The sequence below is a fragment of the Colias philodice genome, chromosome 25 (assembly GCF_061535455.1).
Source record: "Colias philodice isolate Cphi_HAF_F1 chromosome 25, ilColPhil1 Martin Lab GWU primary, whole genome shotgun sequence".
Taxonomy (NCBI): Eukaryota; Metazoa; Arthropoda; class Insecta; order Lepidoptera; family Pieridae; genus Colias; species Colias philodice.
Genome location: NC_143110.1, coordinates 3,514,211 through 3,534,457, shown reverse-complemented (window position 1 = coordinate 3,534,457; position 20,247 = coordinate 3,514,211). Strand labels below are relative to the sequence as shown.

Genomic DNA, 20,247 nt, shown 5'->3' with positions numbered 1-20,247 from the left:
GACATTGTTTGACTTTTAATATGGAGTTCGGAAGCAAGGTTATTGGAGAATGCGTACAAAAATGGTTTTCATGAAAAACATATTTTTTATTAGATATTATACTAACATATATTTCCTAGTTCTAAATCTCGTAATATCTTCACTGTGCAATTGCCATAATTTATGTTCTGAACACTATAATTCGAACTATGTAAATTATAAAATATTTTTATTTTTACCTGGCTCCTTCCTGGCTCTACATAAGTTATAAATAAAAACAAACAAATTTGCAAACAAACTTCATTTATGTCACCAGACCCATTTCATATTATAATAAATAATTATTCGAATCGTAGTTAAAAATCGTTGAAAATGATTTTTGCTCCTGAGTTAAGAACTCACTCACAAAAAGTTTGCACCCTTTATAAGACTGCTTGCAGGCTTATTGAATCGTATTACGTTGCAAGGTTATTAATTTAATTTTCTAATATTTACACTACATTTGAATTACTTATAAATTTCAATTGACTCTGAATTAAACGTTATATTTTGTTATTTGCTTAGATCACTAAGGTTATTTTGTCATATTAAGGTTACATTACCTACTACAGTTTACTGAAAAGTATTTATTCCCTTCCAAGCTTTCATATTATATTTTTCTCAATGCATCATCGATTTAAAACTACCGTCGTTTGGCACAATTTTTTTAACATTTAACTGAAAATGACATCATAGAAATTAATGAATCTTAAAGTATATATTCAAAATAAGTCAAACTTTAAGTATATATTTTCAGGTTCATAATACGATATCACCAAGTTTTGCTAAGAAAACAATTTGACGATAATAAATGCGTCACAGATCCTAAAGAACAACGACTCCTGCTGCGTGTTGGACAGAATGAAGTTTTTGCAAAGAAATATCCTTTTCCACCGCAAAAATGTAAGTATTTTAAAGATATTTAGCAGTTATTGTGTGACTATTGTCGTATATTACGTACTGCGTCGTTTCTTACAAAAACATAATCGCACTTTTCTAAATCGGGGTGTATAAATATGTTCCGTCTTTCATTCTGCCTAATAGCTACTGACTGATATTTCCTAATAGAGTCTCGTAATTTACTTAAATACTCAAGACTGCTATCTATTTCTAAACTCGATTTTATATCGTAATAATCACCTGGTAATCGTAAAGTTGTTCCGTACGTTATTTCTGCTGCGCTTATGCCGGTATCACTTCTTACTGCTGTTCTAAGTCCTAGCAACACAGTTGGTAATTCCGTAACCCAAGATGATGATATATTGCATAAGCGAGCCGTTAATGCCGCTTTAAGCGACCTATGCCAACGCTCTACCGCCCCGTTACTCTGTGGGTGGTAAGGTGTCGTACGCAACTTATTAATACCTAATAACTTCATTAGTGTAGCAAATAATTGACTTTCGAATTGGCGTCCTTGATCGCTTGTTAGCTTTTTCGGACAACCGAAACGAGAGATCCATCCTTCATATATTACACGCGAAATCGTTTCAGCAGTTATATCTCTCGTAGGAAAACATTCTGGCCATCGCGTCCCCCTATCACTATGGTTAGGCAATACGTCCTAAAACCTTCGGGTGAAGTGGGTAAAGGTCCAATTAAATCAACATGAATATGTTCAAACCTATCGCACTGCAGAAACGATCCTAAACCTGACATTGTATGTCGATTAACCTTCGATCGTTGACATTCAATGCATGTTTTAACTTTTAACCCATTGGCCAACGTGACGAATCATATTTGGCCAATAAAAACGATTTTGAATCAATTTGCGTGTAGTCCTTATTCCGGGAAAGGAAAAGCGGAACGATGCGTGCGATTTCCGTACTTTCGACCGCTAAACGATTTGCCTCTCGAGCCTGCACATTCCAGCTGGTTTATCCGCTGCTTTAGTTGTGCTAACTGCTCGAGGTTTAACGGTACCGACGAAACTGCTTTAACTGCCGGATTCAGTTTTAATTTAAACAAACGATATCTATGCAATTCACTAATATAATATTCACATCACGTCGGGGTCACCAATGTAGGGGCTTGTTATGTGCGGGTGTAATAAAAGATGTAATAACTACGCAAAGGTTATATTTCGTTAACTACATATATATATTCGTATGTAATTAATATTCGACCTATGCGACCAACCCGCGTCCCGACAAGCCCTTAACTATCTGTGCATAGCGCACGAACTGTTTATATATATGAGTTACCGTGTGAACTTTCTTAGCGCTACACTTGAAATTCGATAACTCATAAATTGGCTTGTCGTCGCTACACTATTAAGTACCTCCGTTAAATAGTTAAGTTGTGGGACGCTTGATTTTATCGCTTCTTTGTTCTTTTAGTTCCTAGATCGATTGGGCTAGCTGGTGGCGTTGCTTATAGTCGTGTTGTTACACCTCCAGACTGGGTTTTGGATTATTGGCATCCGCTAGAAAAAGCACAGTATCCAGATTATTTTGCCAGACGGGAGTGCAGAAAGGCTGAATATATTAAGAAGTGGAACGATGGTACTTTATATTAGTTAAACGACGACAGAATATAATTTTATTTTATGTTAGTCAGGATAAACTATGAAGGAATGTTTCAGTTCTTTATTCTACCTTATTTTTGTCTGTCGATACCATTAAAATGCTGTTAAATTTAATATAACAAATGTATATTTGTTAAATGGTACTATTAAATTTATTATGATTGTGTTAAATGTATTTTCACTTTCCAATTTTAATTTCTCTTGATATGTACCTTGTGATCATCTGCGAATTTTATATTACACAGGATTAATAGAAAAATTGAGTTTGTTGATCTTTTTCATAAGATAAGATAGGATAGGACTTTTAGCGTAAACCAAAAGTTGCGAATGTTGTTGCTCTAACAACATCGGGTATATTTTTTCGTATCAACCATTATTCAATAAATACAGAGCTTTAGATTTAGTTGAAAATATAAACTAATGCTTGTAAGGTCGTTCCATCATTCCATCATGCAACCGCTAACGTGTATAGCCACCATAATGTTTTTGACGTTGAAGTGTCAGATTTATAAATGTCAATGTCAAAGATTTAAAAACATGCTGCTGGCCTTTTAAAGAATATTTCTTCAAATTTATGAAAATATTGGTCATTTAATTATACATTATTGAATAGTTTTATAAAATATTACAATGGCCGAACAAGATAGTGCTAATAAGAAACCCATGACGGAAGAGGAGAGAGTGGCTTTGTGTCAGAAATTAGACCGGGAGTTGGACGAATTTATTGATAGTTTAGAAAAGAAAAGATACACAGAAGGATGGCCAGAAGATAGGTGGGAGGTAAGACATTTAATTATTAGTTGCTTAGCCCGGATTATCCCGGGGTAAAACATTTACAAAATGAAGGCTCTTACTCAAGAAAAATGTAGCTGTTCTCTTGTGAACCTGTTTGAAATCGATCTAGTAGTTTTAGTTTAGCTTTGGATGTGCATTACTTAAAAAAGCTAAGAAAAGCTGAACAGATTCAATCATTGAAACAAATGCGTTTTTGCTTATATATTTTTGAATAAATGTATGTTTATAGGAAGAAATGGACAAACATCCCTTCTTCATGAAGACAGCACCGAGTGGTGATGAATTGTCGCCATTAGCTGAAGGTCTGGCAAAGCTCAAATATGATCCTGATGAAAATACACCCTTGGAGCTGGCCACTAATTATAAGGAGGATGGCAATTTTAATTTCAAACATAAGAACTACAGGCTGGCTATATTAGGGTAAGTATCTAATACCTATACAGTATACAAGTTTAATAGACCTTAGCTTTTTATTTAAAGACTTGCACTGGAAGAGGTCATTGCTATTATAAGTTATATTGAATTAATATTTATTAAAACATCAATTATAAGCCTATATTTCTTAAGATTTAAATTATTGTTATTAATTCAGTACATGTGACTATAATGTGTATGTTTTGTTCATAGATACACAGAAGGTATAAAAATAAGAAGTGACGACCCAGAAATAAATGCAAGTCTGTATAACAACAGGGCAGCGTCACATTGGCATTTAAAAAACTATAGATCTGCTTTATTTGACAGCGAAAAAGCCCTTACATTTAACAGTAATCATGATAAAGCTAGATTGAGGGCTGCTAAATCAGCCATGGAAATAGGAATGTACGAAAAATGCATTGAACATTGTGGGAAATTATTAGAAAAAGCATCCGATAAAGATGTGTTAAACCTTTTGAATATGGCTAAAAAAAAGAAAATGCTAAAGGAAAGAGATGAAAGGAAAAAAGAGAGAACAAGTAAGAAGAATCAAGAGAAAAAAGATGCAATTATCAAAGCGATTATTGAAAGAGGAATTAAATTATCAAACTGTGAAGACGAAGATGATATTGATTTGTCCAAACTAGAGCCTACTTTACCTGGAGCTCATGATGCTATAGTTCATATCGAAGATGGGATATTAAAGTGGCCAGTATTGTTATTATACCCAGAATATCAAATGACTGATTTTATAAAAGGTTGTCCGGAAAATGTACCATTAGCAAGTCAGCTAGAACAGCTATTCCCAGCGCCATGGGACGAAGATAATAAATATAAAATTAGTAGCGTTAATGTTTATTTCGAGGGTTCCGATAAAATGCCACATGTAGTTGATGCAAGGAAGAACCTTGGTGATTTATTAGTATCTAAATATTTCCTGTTAAAGGCTGGAACGCCGGCGTTTTTCGTTTTACCTCGTGGTAGCGTTGTTGAGAGGAGGTTTTTGGAAAGTTATATTTAATAAGTTACAACAACCGTTTAAAAAATTACGATGTAATCGATTTCTTTTATAAGTTTTACAAATGTAAATTATCTGATTAAAAAAACAGAATCATAAGTTTCATTAAATATTTTTATGAATTGTTTTTTACTGTTTGATTTGTTTAAAAATTCAAAAATTCTAGTTAATTTTTTTACCGTGTAAAAACCTATTTTCTTCGAAATTCAAATCATTAGGTCACAACCACCACAACATTTTTTTTTTGCTTTGATTTGATTCTATATTTCGTTTTTAGGAATATAATAGCCCCCTTTCACAACGCGCGATAAGGAACTTCGTTCCAATAATAAAACACTTATTCAAAATAATTTATTCTCAACTATCTGTGTCCGCGTCTTCCATATCATAGTTTTGATGCGGGTAGAAAGCGCCGGGCGACTCGAAAGCTCCTTTATCGTCAACCATTGGCGAGTAGGGGTGGTGCGGCATGGCTCCCATCCATTGCGGGTACCAGTAGAGACCCTGAAATTAGCATATGCAGCATATAAAATCTAAACTACACTTGTCGAAACATAGACACAAAAATTGCATTTAAATCGGTCCAGCATTTTAGGAGGAGGTAAGTAACAAACATACGCACTGAATAGGTAGATTTCGCCGTAAAATTGTTAATGTCGTTAGATTATAATAAACGAGAAAAAAAGAGATAAGGAAATGCTTACAGTTTTACGCATTATTTTTCGTTAGATAATTATAATTAATCTATCGAAGTGTAATTAATAGTTCTGTTTTTTCAAAGTAATTTTTTATACCAAATTATATTTTATGAAAATTTAATGACATTTGTTTTTAACTGTGGTTTTTAACTTTTGAATTTACCATACCTTGGCTCCGCCTGCAGCATTACACGTAAACCTGTCGTCATGTAATTCCACAGGATCTAAGTAGCTCTTGCCAGCTATTGACCCGTAGTTCGGCGGGTACATAAATAAACATCCTTCTAGAATATCTGAGAACAATATCGTTATTCGTTTGGTATTTTGCATACACCGCGTCAACAAAGAGGTCAAATTATGTATGACTGCACACCTATTTCTAATTTGGTAAAAAGTTTTTCAAGAAATTTTTGTACCGTTCGCTATTAAAATTAATTATAATATGCCCTAACTAGGTACGTATCTACGACACAACGCGGTAGACATTTTTACATTATGCATTCCCGTCGTAGCTGCCTAAGTCGTAGATATTCCCTTTTTTATTTTTTCAAAATCTTACATCTAGAAAATCTAATCTAAATTTGTTTACTAGTTACTATTTTATCATTATTTTAAATAACTTACATGGTACAGTGATATTTTCTTCGTCGAAGCCGTCTGGTTTTGGTGTAGGTTCAATGTACGGAGGGACTGGGTCGATTCCTGTGCCAGGATCTCCTGGTATTAGGAATGGTCCTAAAAAATAATTAATACATATCTATACTTATAATAAATCTGTAGAGAGGCCAATTCTGTACATGAAATATATTTAAAAAAAACTATGAAGGGGTGATAAGGGATCGCTACTGATGCCAAAAATGCAATCAGTAAAATTTTTGTCTGTCTGTCTGTCTGTCTGTCTGTCTGTATATTCGTTATAGAAACAAAAACTACCCGACGGATTTTAACTAAATTTGGCACAATAATTATTCTTCATACTCCTGGGCAGGTTATAGTAAAAGAATCATGTAAATCGGTGTAGAAACACCAAAGTTATACATTTATAAGTCATCGCGCGTGAATACAGAATCATGCCATAAGGATTATTTTTGTGTATCAGTTGCCGCGTTCGACGCGCTGCGCAGCGGGAGCTATAAAAATTAAAAAGGCGGCGGGTCTGCACCCGTTTCGCGTTGTCACGGCATCACGTGTGAATGGCTGAACCGATTTCGATTATTCTTTTCTATTATATTCCTTGAAGTACGAGGATGGTTCTTATGTAGAGAAAACGTAAATATGTACCACGGGCGAAGCCGGGGCGGACCGCTAGTTTTTAATAAAACAAAAACTAAATATAAAACCAGCGGTACAAGTGGTAAATAACGTAGCTAAGATACTGCATGATATTGTGAGTGAATTAAAATCTTCAATTTGCTTCAAAATAAAAAGAGGGTACTTATAAAATATGTACTTTGATATTGGTCTTAATAATATTGGTCAATGCGGGTCAAACAACAAAAAAATATTAAAATTTATAAATAAAAGAGGGTAGGTAGCGAGGTATATGCTTTTATTTGTAACTGCGGGTAGCAAAAATTCTTGCGTAGCCAATAAATTTTTATTTGTACAAATGTGTAAAGGCTTATGTAATTAGTACTTACCGCCATAATGGTTGGTATAATTCCATTCGCACACGTGATGGTCGCACACCAGTGGCGTGTTTGCTTCTTTCGTGTAATATGTTTGGCCGTTCGGTATTGTCTGATAAGTAAAACAATTTATTTGAATGGCTTTAAACGGCTATTTATCGTCATTATTTCATTTTGTATTTTTTACCTTACTAGCTTTCCGCCCGCGGCTCGCTCGCGTTGTCTAAAACTTACCAAATTATAATATAGTAAAACGTTCCCTTTGAACCCGCATCAAGATCCGTTGAGATCTAAGCATAAAAAGGGACAGACAGCGGGAAGTGACTTTGTTTTATACTTTGTAAATATTGAAGTGGATCTTCTAAGGAAAGGAGGTGAAAAAAAATATATCTCACCAATAAATAATCATAGTGCCTATACCGCAGACCCTGAATGTTAAAGTCCAGAATAAAGGAGCCGGAAGCTATGATACACGCGGCGGCGGAAAGTGGCGGTAGTTTGTACATCACGAGGCCGCATTTCACGATCGCCTTCGGTAGAGTTGAGACGTCTCGCTCGCGTTGTAGGAGCTTTTTGAATGGAAACCTACAAATGCGGTGTTTATTTATGTAAGTATTATTTTATGTAAGTAATGATTTATGTATATTGAAATAATGTGTTTGATTAAAATATGATCTCATCAAAGTTTACAGTGTGTTTAATATTTTGTTCAATTATAATGTGTATTATAAGCGGTCGTAGTTTTGTTAATTTTATCAAAGTATAAGAAGTAAGTACTAAGTGTACCTAATGTAATTTTTTTTTATAAATCAAAACTTATTACCTAAAGATGCATATTCCTACATGACACTCCAACCCATGCATATAGTTATCAGTTGGGAACGAAATACTCGGGTCGTCCAATAGGTAGTATTTTTGCTCATCATGATAGTGCAGGAAACCAAGGAATACGAATGACCTGTCCTTGCAATAGGGAGCTATCCCTTTGCCTATGTTGTATATGTCACTGTACAGTTCGGAGGAGAATATGTAGACGTTTTTACCGCAATAGTATTCTGTAACAAATACAAAGGCGTAGAACTATAATTTATAAACAAAGAATGAAAATGCGCTATGAATCAAGAACTAACGTTGCAGGGAACATATTATTTTAATAAGTACCCACAATTCACAAAACTGTTGTAAGTATATACCTTGGCTCAAATAAAACTCCGTAGGCACTGGTCCGCCAGTATACGTGGCTTTTCTTTCTGCTGCTATCGAGTTGTGGTTCTCATACATTGTCATCATGTTGTCTAGCACATCATCCAACGTGATTAATAGAACCTGAGTTTAACAGTTTAGAAAAAATTGACTTAAAGTATTTGTGATTTATAAGTTAAAAAAAAACTGAAGCTCAATCACTAAAAACACTGCAGTTTAGTTATTGACTTAAAAAAGGTAGACAGAAGAATTTTTGAATTGTAACTGTTTGCGTTTCATAAGTTTTTCAACAGTATATTATGAGCATGATGCATAGATATTATCTAACTTAAATACGTAGAGATTAAATAATGCTTTATTACCTTCAGTTCTTGTATGTGCAGTTTTATAAATCTCCCCAAGTGGTCAGTAGCTATATGAACACGCTCGTTTATAAGATACTGAAATTAGCACGACAAATAATATATTTTTCAGGTATCTAATCCTAATGGAATAGTTTCCTAATCTAAATATGAAAACATTAAAAATTATTAATCATGTTTGAAAGACATTTTATGAATTTTTAAAATTTAAATTTTATGGGATACTTTATTCCGATTTGTTTCATATTATGAAGGTATGTTTAAATTTCCTGCCAATACTCATGTAATTTATCCATTACCTAGTTGAATAAATATTCATGTAAGTAGAGATAAACTACGATAACATGGCGCGCCCCTCCAAATTACTGTTTCAATGTGTGTAGTGACATCCTTACGAAGGAGTTTGTATGTAGTTGTACGTATTCGTCTTTAGTACTTTACGTCCAGATTTGTTGGTCAACTAATCATAAGTTGCCGAGCGCCCAAGACAACGCACGTGTCGTTTTCATAGAATACGTCAGTGCAGCGCCATTACTAATAATAATGAGCGATTAGAGCGTGACTAGTCGAGCAACAAATCCGTGGATTTGTTTTTGTTTGACGGCCGTCTCATTACGCACACATGCGTTGTGAATCTTGGTGGTGCATTGTAAATACTTTCACAAATACTTTCAAACGTTTTGAATTTTGGAGGGGCGCGCCATGTTATCGTAGTTTATCTCTATGAATATGAGTTTTAATTCGATATCTCGGAATTATTAAAAAACAAAAAAGCAAACTAAAATGTCGCCAAATCTTGTTTTTGATCTTAGAGCCGGTGGGAGATCGCCTCCACTAATCTGATTACAAAGAGACGTATTTCTATAAACAAATATTATTTATAAACAAATTTGACCACTTGTTTATCAAAAAATGTTTTTTTTTTTGTATTTCTACCTGGTCTTCCGCAGTCTTGACCCTCATCATCTCGTTCTGGTACAGCCAGAGATTGTCCAGCTTATCCGTGGGGTCGTGGCCATAGATCTCGAAAGCGTCTATGATCATAGCAAGTGTGAGATTCTCGTTCGGTTCCAAGCAACATGGGTGGTTCCGTATGTTGTATGGGTACTGGGAAGAGTAGGTAAGCTTTTAAATTGATTGTTTCAGCTCTGCTTAAAATTCTTACGATGCATAATTGCCCATACTTGTAAAATCATTCAAGGGTGGGTTTATAGGCTCAATATAAAATTATTAAAATTATAATTAAAAATCGTGTCTATTTTATAGCTGTAGAGTAAATATCGTCTCTACCATAAAAATATTACATACTTTTTTTTGCTTTTTGTAATTATAAATAACAGTCTGAAATACATACAGCAATCCGTAGTCCAATAACACATAGTGCGAACAGCACGCATGCGCGAATGAAGACAGACATTTTTGCAACATGGCGGCCGAAAAGAACGCCTTCGCGCCAATTACTGCGTACATGTTCTTTTGTTATAGTAATTGCCAATTATTGTAAAATTTATTAAAAAAGTTATAAAATGTTAACAATCATGAATTTTCAAGAAAAATATGTGAATTCAATTATACAATATCATATATTTTTATGGTATCTCATGGATAGATAAATTAGGAAATTAATATACAAGAAAGTTTCCAAGAATCTGAAATTCTAAACTTCATTTGAAAGCAATATTTTTTCAAAAAAATTATCTATTAATGATGTTTTAAATTATTATTATTGTTCAACAACACCCTAAAATCATAAATGATTCTATGGATTAAGGGTAAGCACCTTTTATCAAAAGAAAAACTTATTTTTATACAGGTATTGCCATAACAAAGGAGAGTTAAAATGAAACAACAATATTCGAATAACATTTCATATTCATTAATACACACCTAAATTTGCATTTCATCACAATATACATGCTTAGATATAATTCAAAACATTATTGCATCTTATTAGGATATTTTTCAAAAACAATAATTACAATTATTAACATTAAGCTACGTATAATTTTGTAACAAATGTCAAATTTGAAAATGGAAGCCCTGGATTTACATTGACATATAGATTTTTTTAACTAGGTAATTGAAACATCATTTTTTTGGGAAAAACCCTCGTATCATAAACAGCAAATATTATAATCAATTTGTAAGATATATCATTTTGTGCTTATCTGTGCTTTGAAAATAATTTACTATAAATCAATAAAAAAAAACGTTTTTAATATAATATTGATTAATAAGTTATAATAAATGACAAACAACCACACTCATTTAACTACATAGCATATATTATTGTCTATTCTATTATGCTTTACAATTAACAACAGTTAAGGATTTTAAATAATATGGATGTATTTTAAATTTAACCAGGAGATATAAGTACCTACACAACATTCAAACGAGAATATAGTAGATATACATATTATTAAAATATTTCAATAAAATAAATGTTTTTGGGGTTTTTATTGTCTCGGTAAAGTTTTTTGTTGATACATTATAGTCGTACTTACTGTAATGTATCAACAAAAAACTGATCCTACTTCCCCCATTTTAGTATAGGTACTTAGTTGGGTAAAATAATTACAAAAATTAGGTAAGTACCATAAGTACTTATAAAATTTCACAACATTGCAATACAATCTATTTTTAAAATAACATATTTATTCAGTTAAGTATTTCATTTAAAATAAATTATTTTTCTGAGTAAAAAGAAAAATTTTCATGTAATTAATTATTTTTTAAAATTTCAAATCAATTTCTTTGTACATAATTCTTTAAAAAATGTATATCGTATATATAATATATATTTCAAAATTATTTCGAGCATTTCCCACAGATTTATCAAAAGCGACATTTTCCAATAATTTATGAATCTAAGCAATTTCTCGATTGACTATTATTTAGATAATATTTAATATATCTACATTAAAAAATGTAGGAGATTTTGAGCATAATATTAACCAACGCGCGATATACTGGGAAACAGCAATATTCTTTTTGTTAAGTCACTATATATTCGTAGTGCACTCAGGCTTAAAGAAAGCATTAATTTTTTTCTTTATTTAAAGTTGAATTTAAACAACTTTCCAATCTTGAATACGTTTCAAAAGTTTAACAGCTTTCAATCTGTCAATATTGCACCATATGACTTGGAATATTCTTACAAATCATATACTCAGTATGTTAATTTATTTTTATACATCGCTGAAGATAAATCAGTAGTTCAAGCTCAATATATAAGTATTAAGCTTTTAAAATTTCATGGAAGACTTCGTTGTTGAAGAGATTCAAATATCTTATTGGAAGACAATGGATTGCCGCTTAAATTTCTAAATAAATGTATATAGACATACAGTCAATACTAATATAATTATTATAATAAATATCATATGCTTACGACTAAGAATTTTTGTGGAAGACATTGGATATATCACTTCAACGCAACAATGAGTATTTTAAATTCTTAACATCTAACCAATCTAAGTTACAAAATCACATCAGACTAGATAATGTTGGCATAACACTTTAGATATACCGCAAAAACTTGCAGGTTCATAAATATAAGACATTTAATTATATGCAATACTCTAAAAATAGTTCAACAATGATCTAAAACGCTACGGAAAATTAAAACGGCAGCCCGATTTTGAAAGCTTTGACTAAAGCCGAACCAGAATCGTACATGCCAATAATTCCAAACAGGACACCCAAACCCATGATGAAATAATCGTATGCGACTGTACTACTGTCCAGCTGATTGGCCTTCAGCTTCAAATGGAAGTAAGCTGGCCAAATGAAACTCAACATGGTTCCAGTGAAGCTGCCGATAAAACCCATGAGAATCAGGAAATGGGGTATGAACACTGCCATCAAAATGGTAAACATTATCACTCCGAGCCGCCAAGCGAGACCCCAAACTTTTAGTTCACCGTCTAAAGCATATATTGGTGGGAAAGGTGTTTTAGGTTTTCCTCTAAAGAGCACGCGTTCCAGCAAATCGCACGCCGCATAGTAAGGAAGAGGATAGCTGAGCACTGCTTTGACCACGAGGAAGAAATTGACGAGGCCTTTGAATCCAGCAGACCTTAGATTGTTTGTTATAACTTGCTGCGTATCGTTTTGGAACGTTAAGAAACAAATGTATCCAAATATCGATTTGAATGCAGCCGCTGCGATATGGGACCAATTCAACATCCATTCGAATTTAGATCTATCCTCCATATTTCCCTCGAGCGTGGGCAAGAATATTTGCGAAGTATACGAGAACACAATGACGCCCAAGCTGATGGGGAAATTTTCAAAATCGAGATTCCACTTCACTTTCGACCATCCCCACTCGCCAATATAAAGAATGCAATAGCCAATGACGATAGCGTTGATTATTAAATGGCTCATCGTACACCAGAACGATAACATGCTCACACTTTTGAGAGACTTCAGAAATGCCAATGGCAATAGGAAAATGCCGGTAAGCATCATCCAAGATCGGGTGTCGATGGAGCCATCAGGGAAGGTGCCAATCATAAGGTCACCGCACACAACAACGTACAGAATACAAGTCATAAGGAGCTCTATTATCTGAGCAATATTGACTATTTTGGCACCATATTTTCTACCGAAGCATTCCTTCGCGATACTGACGTATGAATCACGAACGCGGACACGTTGTCCTGATACGGGATCGTCTTCATAGAGGCACTCCACGAGTATTTTTCCTGTATAACAGCAGATGTGAGCGATGCCAATCATGGCCGCTATGGACCAATATCCTCCTTGAAGTACAGCGAATGGCAAGGAAACCACGAACATTCCCTATTGAAGTAATAAATTAACATTTTAATCATAAAAACATAATAATATTATAAGCTTCATATTATTTAATTCTTGACTTACCTGAATAGCATTAGTAACGTTCCAAGCAGCTTGAAATTCATTGATTTTGTGGCCTGGATTACCACCACCTTCTTCAAATCCACCTTCTTCTGATGAGGCATAGAAATCAACGCTCTGCATGCTTTGAGTTCTGTAAAAAATTACTTTTTACATAACCTCACCAGTGTCGTCTTGAATTATAACGATATACCTACATCCCTTTATAAGAGACAAAAATTAATACCAACAATCCGCATGAATTTTAATGTCAAATATGTCTTTTATTTTATTTTACGGATGTTAAGATTTTGAGTATTGACACTATCCAACTTAATAGAAACAATGACCTTCAACACAAATAAAACATATTATGTTCCATACAGTTAAATCAAATTATTTCCCAATAGCTTTCAAAATATTTTAAAAACCTAATTATTAATTAACTAGTACCTTGGAGCCGCTCCATCTTGCTGTGGATACGTATTTTGGTAGCTGGTAAAGGAATCTTCAGCCTGGAGTTGACCGCTCAGAAATGGGTTCGTAGGATTCGTCGATTGGTACGATGGGGATGTCGTTTCATTCATGGTGGATAGCTCACAGCTTTCGCCCATATCTGTTAAAAAATAATGCTCCAGTTTTATTCTGTTGTTACCATTTTACCATTTTAAAAATGTTACACGTCAAAAAAATCAAGTCTTCGTTTTTAGTCATATTTTTTTAGTTATTAGACAGTATGCCTATGACTTTGACGATAATTAGTAATTACTTCGTTTAGTTGTCCTATCAATTAATTGATTATGTTAATTATCTTTTCTTTTTATTGAAATACCAAAGGTGACTATTATTATTTCCATTTGAAAATGTCATGACCCAACATGGTCTCCACGCATAGGTTTAGATCTATTATTACAAATTAAGTTCTATTTTTTATTTAAAAGAAATTGGTTAAGAAATAAGACTAAAGTTCTTTTTCTTACCTGCATTAGCAAATCGGACATTTTGCGGTGGGCGCGGTGAAGTCCCAGGTTTGTCTGGTACTTGCTGCCTTACTGTCTGCATCGCAACATCCAGCACATTCTTGATAGGCGGTAACTTAAAACGCCCTAGATTCATCTTGAAGTTTTTCTACCCTTTATATCTATATTATGTATACCTTTCAATAATTATATAATCCAAAATTGACGTAACAGGAAGACATCGATTTATATAGTAAATATATTTAATTTATCATCTACTTTAATTATTCTATTGGAAGACTTCGTTACAGTAGTTTTTTTCACTCACATTACATTTTGAATTTTTGGAATCGCCATTGTGGCCCGTTTTTTAAACACTTCGATTTTCGAATTTGTAACTGCGTTCTATTAGAACATTTGAGTCGCGTTCATTTTTTAGGTTTGATTTGAACCGTTTTCAGGCGTTTATTGTAACATTTTATCCGGTAATTGTGAGTATAATGTTGAGATGGTGGGACTCTGTAGGTGTAACAGAGCGACGCGGATGCTGTGCGCAGTAACGCGATCGATACCACCAGTTAGATATTACATGCGATATTAAACGTATAACTTTGTCAGGCAATGTGGGGTCAGAATGATAAGTGGCTGATGTTTCTTTAATAATGGGAATTAGTATATGTAGTAATAATTTAGTATCTTTCCAAAAAGGCATATTTACGAAGCTGAAATTTATTTGAATAGTGTAAACTATCCTTATTATTTTCTACTGCTTTGCATAACTTTTACATATCTATCTACCGTTTTTTAATTAAAAAATATTACTAATAAGATTTTTGTTATTAGTATTATTTTTACTAATGGATGTGCAAATACGTACATATAAATAATACGATTTATCTAATATAAGCTCTACCTACCTATTGAAAATACATTCGAATTTCGGTGTCTTTTCATACCGAGTGCGTTTTGTTATAGTACAACCACAGCTACAGGTACAACTTTTATTCCAGTTGAAACATAATCTAACATATATATCGAGCATAAAAATATTGTTTCATTCGTAACTAGATCAATATTAATTTCGAATAAATAATTATAAAGATACGAACGAACGAGATACGTAAAAAAAATCTATCAAACACTGCTATACTAGCGCCAGGCTATGTAGGAACATAAATTGGTAAAAACAGCCTTTATGAGAGTTCTAGCTCATCACAATTTTATCCTGATTTATTCTTCATTATATTTCTATTAACATTTCCATTAATATTTAATAATTTTTAATTTCAGTTAATTAAGCAATAGGCAATAGTTAGATTCGAGTAGAACTGCAACATACGTTAACGCAGGTACCTATTTGTAGTAGATTCGAGGGCAATTTTTGTAAGAACGGAATCTAGGATAAAATGTTTAAAGGTTTCAGTTTGCTTATTTTTCAAAACGATGGTTGCCCAAAAATGTTCCTATTTTAGCATATTTTGATGAGATGGTAGCATTGTTTATGACCAGCAGTCTAGAAGGAGAAATACTATAAGCCAAGGAATTAAGAATTTAAGACATTTGCATTTTATGTACCTACATTTTGCGTGAACAAGTGAGTTTTATTGGCTGTTATTTTGTAAGCAATTATTATTTCGCTGTTGAAAAGAAATCAAATATAATTGGCAATTATTTAATAACTTAAGTTTTGTAGGTATTTCGCAACAATACTGACTCCGATATGGTTTTATTGAGCAGGAGGTGGCTAGAATTTACTTTAATATGTTATTTTACAATCATAGTAAGTACTTACGATTCTGAAATGTAATTAACTCTGTACACATGAAATTTCCGGCTCTTATATAGTTTAAGTTTAGTTATCCACAGTTTAAGAAAATAATTTTAATACGATTGAGTTACTTAACTGTAGCAAACAACAATTGTTGCGTGATTCAGAACATCTTATTATTCCGGCTATCAACTATAAAAGACAGAACGCAAAACATAGCCATACCACACTAATACCAATAATCTTCCAGAATGGTTATGACATACGCAACCACCCCTGCTGCCAAGAGCCCAGTGACAACATAACCCTGGCCATGATAATAGATGCGTATGAGATATATGGCCATGATCCGACAGACAAACTAGACCATCTGGCGCACTTTCAGATTGAGATGATGAAGATTAAACGAGCTCCAGATCAGGTAATGGGCAGTACAATACAGAGATTGGTGATGCTAAATATTAAATACAATTTTTTAAGTAATAAAAGCCTGTCCGTAATGTTGAGATAAACCAATTCATGTTCAAAACACGTCATGTCTTTTCTTCGTAGCGACGCGTTGTGGCCAAATGGCATGTCAGCCGTGACACGAATTTTTCTGTGTCTTCCTAGGATTGTCCCAACGCGGCGTTAGCATTTTCATTAGATCCATAACACGCAATGTAGACTTTTTACGGTGACCACGACGCGTTAGAAGCTATTTTTTCACTCGTTGGAATTTTGAAATACATAAGTGATTTGTTCTGTTTATATAAAAGTAGTATAGAAGGCATTTGTTGTTTCAGTATATCATAAATGAACATGTCCACATAGCTACCGATCACCTAGGAAGATTTATTAACATGCATATCAAAGAACTAAAGGTAACACGATACATATTATTGTAAATTCTTCGTTCGTTTGAAAAGCCCGTAATAGCACTTCTGAAAGCCTGATTACTTTGTAGATACTGTTAATAGCTCTAGACGATGTCATAGATAACATGTTGACCATGTATGATAATCATAACGCGATAAAAACAGAAAGAGTGGCAACTTACAACGCAGGGGCGGGTGGTGCTGTGCCTATGGAGTTTTATTTGAGCCAAGGTAAGACAAAAGATACCATTTAAGCTGAACAATATGTATGGACTAGGATAAAGACCAAGGAAAGTTTTCTTGAAAGCCTCTCTCTTCTTGAAAGCAGAAAATATTCACTGCATTTAAGAATATTTTGATCTTTTCTTTCTGAAACGATTTGCCTTCGCTCTTTAAAATGGCACTTCTGTACAATTTTATAGTTTATAATTCTTCATTCAAAATGAAAACTGAACATTCTTCTGTCTGTATAAATGCTTCTATTTAATATTCCAGAGTACTATTGCGGTAAAAACGTCTATCTCTTCGTGTCTGAACTCTATAGCGATATCTACGAAATGGGTCGCGGAACCTCCCCATATTGCAAGGATCGTGGCTTTCATTTCCTTGGCTTCGTACATTTTATGGATGACACTAAATACTTTCTGGAAGAGGACCCGAATATTGTATTCCAGATGGACAATTATATACATGGTTTGGAGTGCCATGTGGGGTTATGTATTTATAGGTAGGTCTAATCTTTGATGTTTCCTAGTAAGGAGAAAATTGAATTGTTAACGCATGTAGCTATTTAGGTTGGTATCAAGAACAAAATATGCATATAAAAATCAACTTAGTCAACTAAAAGCTGAACCAGGTCAGATGGAATACATTCAGTCACATCTCACGAATGGCTGAAATTTTATTGTAACTTCAAGTACATCGTAATGAAAATGAAAATGAAATAACCTACCAATATTTTTATACGACCTCATAGATGAACACAAGTCTATCTTTGTAAATAAAAAAGACGCATTTAAGAACGCAAATATTGAAGCAATAGCAGGTAGTGTTGAAAGAGTACCAATAAAAATGAAGGAAAACATTTCATATAACGGAATATAGGTCGACAGGCTACACAAAACACTAACAGAATATTGTGTTGGATATTTGCCACGATGTCAAGTAAAATGCATTGCTGTTATAAACTTTTGCGAAATCTAATACAGGCTAAATATTAAATTAACGAATAAACATAAATCCAACCTAGACCAGATATTATGTTAACTTTGGCCAGGTTTAACAAAGGTTACAAAATATGTCTTGCTTAGAAGGATTGTCATGAACTATTCAAATTGCATAATTCATCCCTGGCAGTACTGTAGACAGGAAATACGAGTCATCTAAGCCGAAATCGCTAGGGAGGCATTACTTTGCTATTGTTTCTTAGTGATCAATAAACAAAACTCATATCATAGGTTCCCCTTCAAAAAGAACCTACAACATATCCGTGACGTCTCCACCCTTCCTAAGGCGATCGTCAAATGCGGCACAGAGGTTTATAAGCTACCACCGCTTACTGCTGCATCGTGTATTATCACTTCTGGGTCTTTTATTTTGGACTTTAACATTCAGGGCATACGGTTCCGCCATTTTGATTATATGTTGGTAAGCTATTCACTGCTACATTATGTTTTATATCTATAATATTCTATGAACTAGGTAAATAAATTGGATTTGCTCGAATCCTCGAGTTGAAATTCGACCTTCTTATAAAGTTGCCATCTACGTTATGACAACGTAGGTATCTATCAGCTCTGATCAAACGAGACAAATTTTATTTTAACAACATGGTCTAAAATTCCTAAAGATAAATTTTAAAACTTATTTCCAGTTCCTGCCAAATGGTCATTCATATTACACAAAAGAAAAATCATCTCCTCTGGCCTGTGATCACCATGTATGTGAATGGAATAATACTAATTTCTACGGTGGTATGTATTCAATTTCATATAATCGACTACCCACTTTTTCTAAAATATAATACTTATCTGGGGAAAATTGTCCAAACGTGTCTTATCTTCAAGAATCAGTCAAGTGGTAGTAAACGATCCCGAAATAAATAAATAGGTAAATATACAAATACCGTTGACAGGTATTAAGGTATACCAATTCTGGAAATATCTATATTTTTTTCTTACGAACTTTTGTTTGTATTTATTGTTAATACAGGTCCATTTATAATCCCCGGTGATCCGGGCACGGGTCTGACTCCAATACCACCTTTCATCGAACAAACGACTGAGCCCTACAACATACACTCCACTGAGCCACCGGGTCATGAGTTCGCTAATATTACCTGTAAGTATACTTATGTAAGGAACCGACATCAAACCTATTTAGTAAATAGCACATCTAAATAATATGTAGTAATTAATAATAGCAAATCTTTTTTTACTTTTCCGTTTTTGAAGTCGGTTTTTTTAACGTAGTTATTTTTAATATTATACAGATTCCCTTGACGGCTGTTGGTTCATGTTCCCGCCGAACTACGGGTCGATTGCTGGAATCAGCTACTTAGATCCCCTCACTGTCAACGAGTATAGATACACTTGTTCCGGAGCTAATAATAATAAGGTAATGTTGTATAAAGATGGAAGGTAGGCAGTGTGAACTTAAGTTCAATATAGAAGGCTTACGTACTCCTTTGCTATTGACGATTACAAGACGAATGCGTAGAAACAATAAAATGTGTGTTTTGTCCACGGCCACACGACAAACGCATGACGAGCGGCTGACGCGACGTTGCCACTCCGTAGACACGGTTTTGACTGTTATTATAATTTTCTACGCAAGATGTAAGCATTCGTTTTGCGATATTTTTACTATATTGTAGTCCATGTTTTATATTTCTTATCTTCAGAAAGGACAAAAAAAAATAACAACACTACATTCAAAAACCCACAAAAACATAAATTCCATATATTCAAAACAAACAGGGTCTCTACTGGTACCCGCAATGGATGGGCGCGCCCCCTCACCACCCGCGCCCGCAGGCCGGCGACTCGCCCCCCGCGCCCGGATCGTTACCCGCTGCCTTCTACCCGCACCTGGCCAACCCACCGCTTAGTGTTAACGTGCCCGGACAGAAATAA

The 20,247-nt window shown here is 33.9% G+C and overlaps 5 protein-coding genes across 5 annotated transcripts; 3 read left to right on the top strand and 2 right to left on the bottom strand.

Moving 5' to 3' along the window:
* Positions 1–318: 318 nt before the first annotated feature.
* Positions 319–2,697, top strand: LOC149477268 (NADH dehydrogenase [ubiquinone] 1 beta subcomplex subunit 9-like). Its single transcript, XM_089710540.1, has 3 exons — positions 319–446; positions 776–921; positions 2,355–2,697. The coding sequence occupies exons 1-3, from the start codon at positions 352–354 to the stop codon at positions 2,531–2,533; spliced, it is 420 nt and encodes a 139-aa protein (XP_089566666.1). The 5' UTR covers positions 319–351; the 3' UTR covers positions 2,534–2,697.
* Positions 2,698–3,054: 357 nt separating this feature from the next.
* Dpit47 (DNA polymerase interacting tpr containing protein of 47kD) lies at positions 3,055–4,899 on the top strand. The gene is made up of 3 exons (XM_089710509.1): positions 3,055–3,322; positions 3,567–3,757; positions 3,965–4,899. Exons 1-3 carry the CDS (start codon positions 3,173–3,175, stop codon positions 4,773–4,775), a joined length of 1,152 nt encoding a protein of 383 aa, XP_089566635.1. The 5' UTR covers positions 3,055–3,172; the 3' UTR covers positions 4,776–4,899.
* Positions 4,900–4,907: 8 nt separating this feature from the next.
* LOC149477266 (uncharacterized) lies at positions 4,908–10,090 on the bottom strand. The gene is made up of 10 exons (XM_089710510.1): positions 10,018–10,090; positions 9,600–9,770; positions 8,664–8,741; positions 8,292–8,424; positions 7,922–8,153; positions 7,494–7,683; positions 7,111–7,210; positions 6,095–6,205; positions 5,639–5,763; positions 4,908–5,276 (listed from the first exon to the last, which is right to left on the bottom strand). The coding sequence occupies exons 1-10, from the start codon at positions 10,078–10,080 to the stop codon at positions 5,130–5,132; spliced, it is 1,350 nt and encodes a 449-aa protein (XP_089566636.1). The 5' UTR covers positions 10,081–10,090; the 3' UTR covers positions 4,908–5,129.
* Positions 10,091–11,716: 1,626 nt separating this feature from the next.
* Positions 11,717–15,122, bottom strand: VGAT (vesicular GABA transporter). The gene is made up of 4 exons (XM_089710837.1): positions 14,510–15,122; positions 13,983–14,145; positions 13,554–13,683; positions 11,717–13,472 (listed from the first exon to the last, which is right to left on the bottom strand). Exons 1-4 carry the CDS (start codon positions 14,643–14,645, stop codon positions 12,288–12,290), a joined length of 1,614 nt encoding a protein of 537 aa, XP_089566963.1. The 5' UTR covers positions 14,646–15,122; the 3' UTR covers positions 11,717–12,287.
* Positions 15,110–20,247, top strand: LOC149477264 (uncharacterized). The gene is made up of 10 exons (XM_089711037.1): positions 15,110–15,116; positions 16,361–16,677; positions 17,042–17,119; positions 17,203–17,344; positions 17,609–17,840; positions 18,571–18,760; positions 18,987–19,086; positions 19,325–19,453; positions 19,605–19,729; positions 20,092–20,247. The coding sequence occupies exons 1-10, from the start codon at positions 15,110–15,112 to the stop codon at positions 20,245–20,247; spliced, it is 1,476 nt and encodes a 491-aa protein (XP_089567163.1).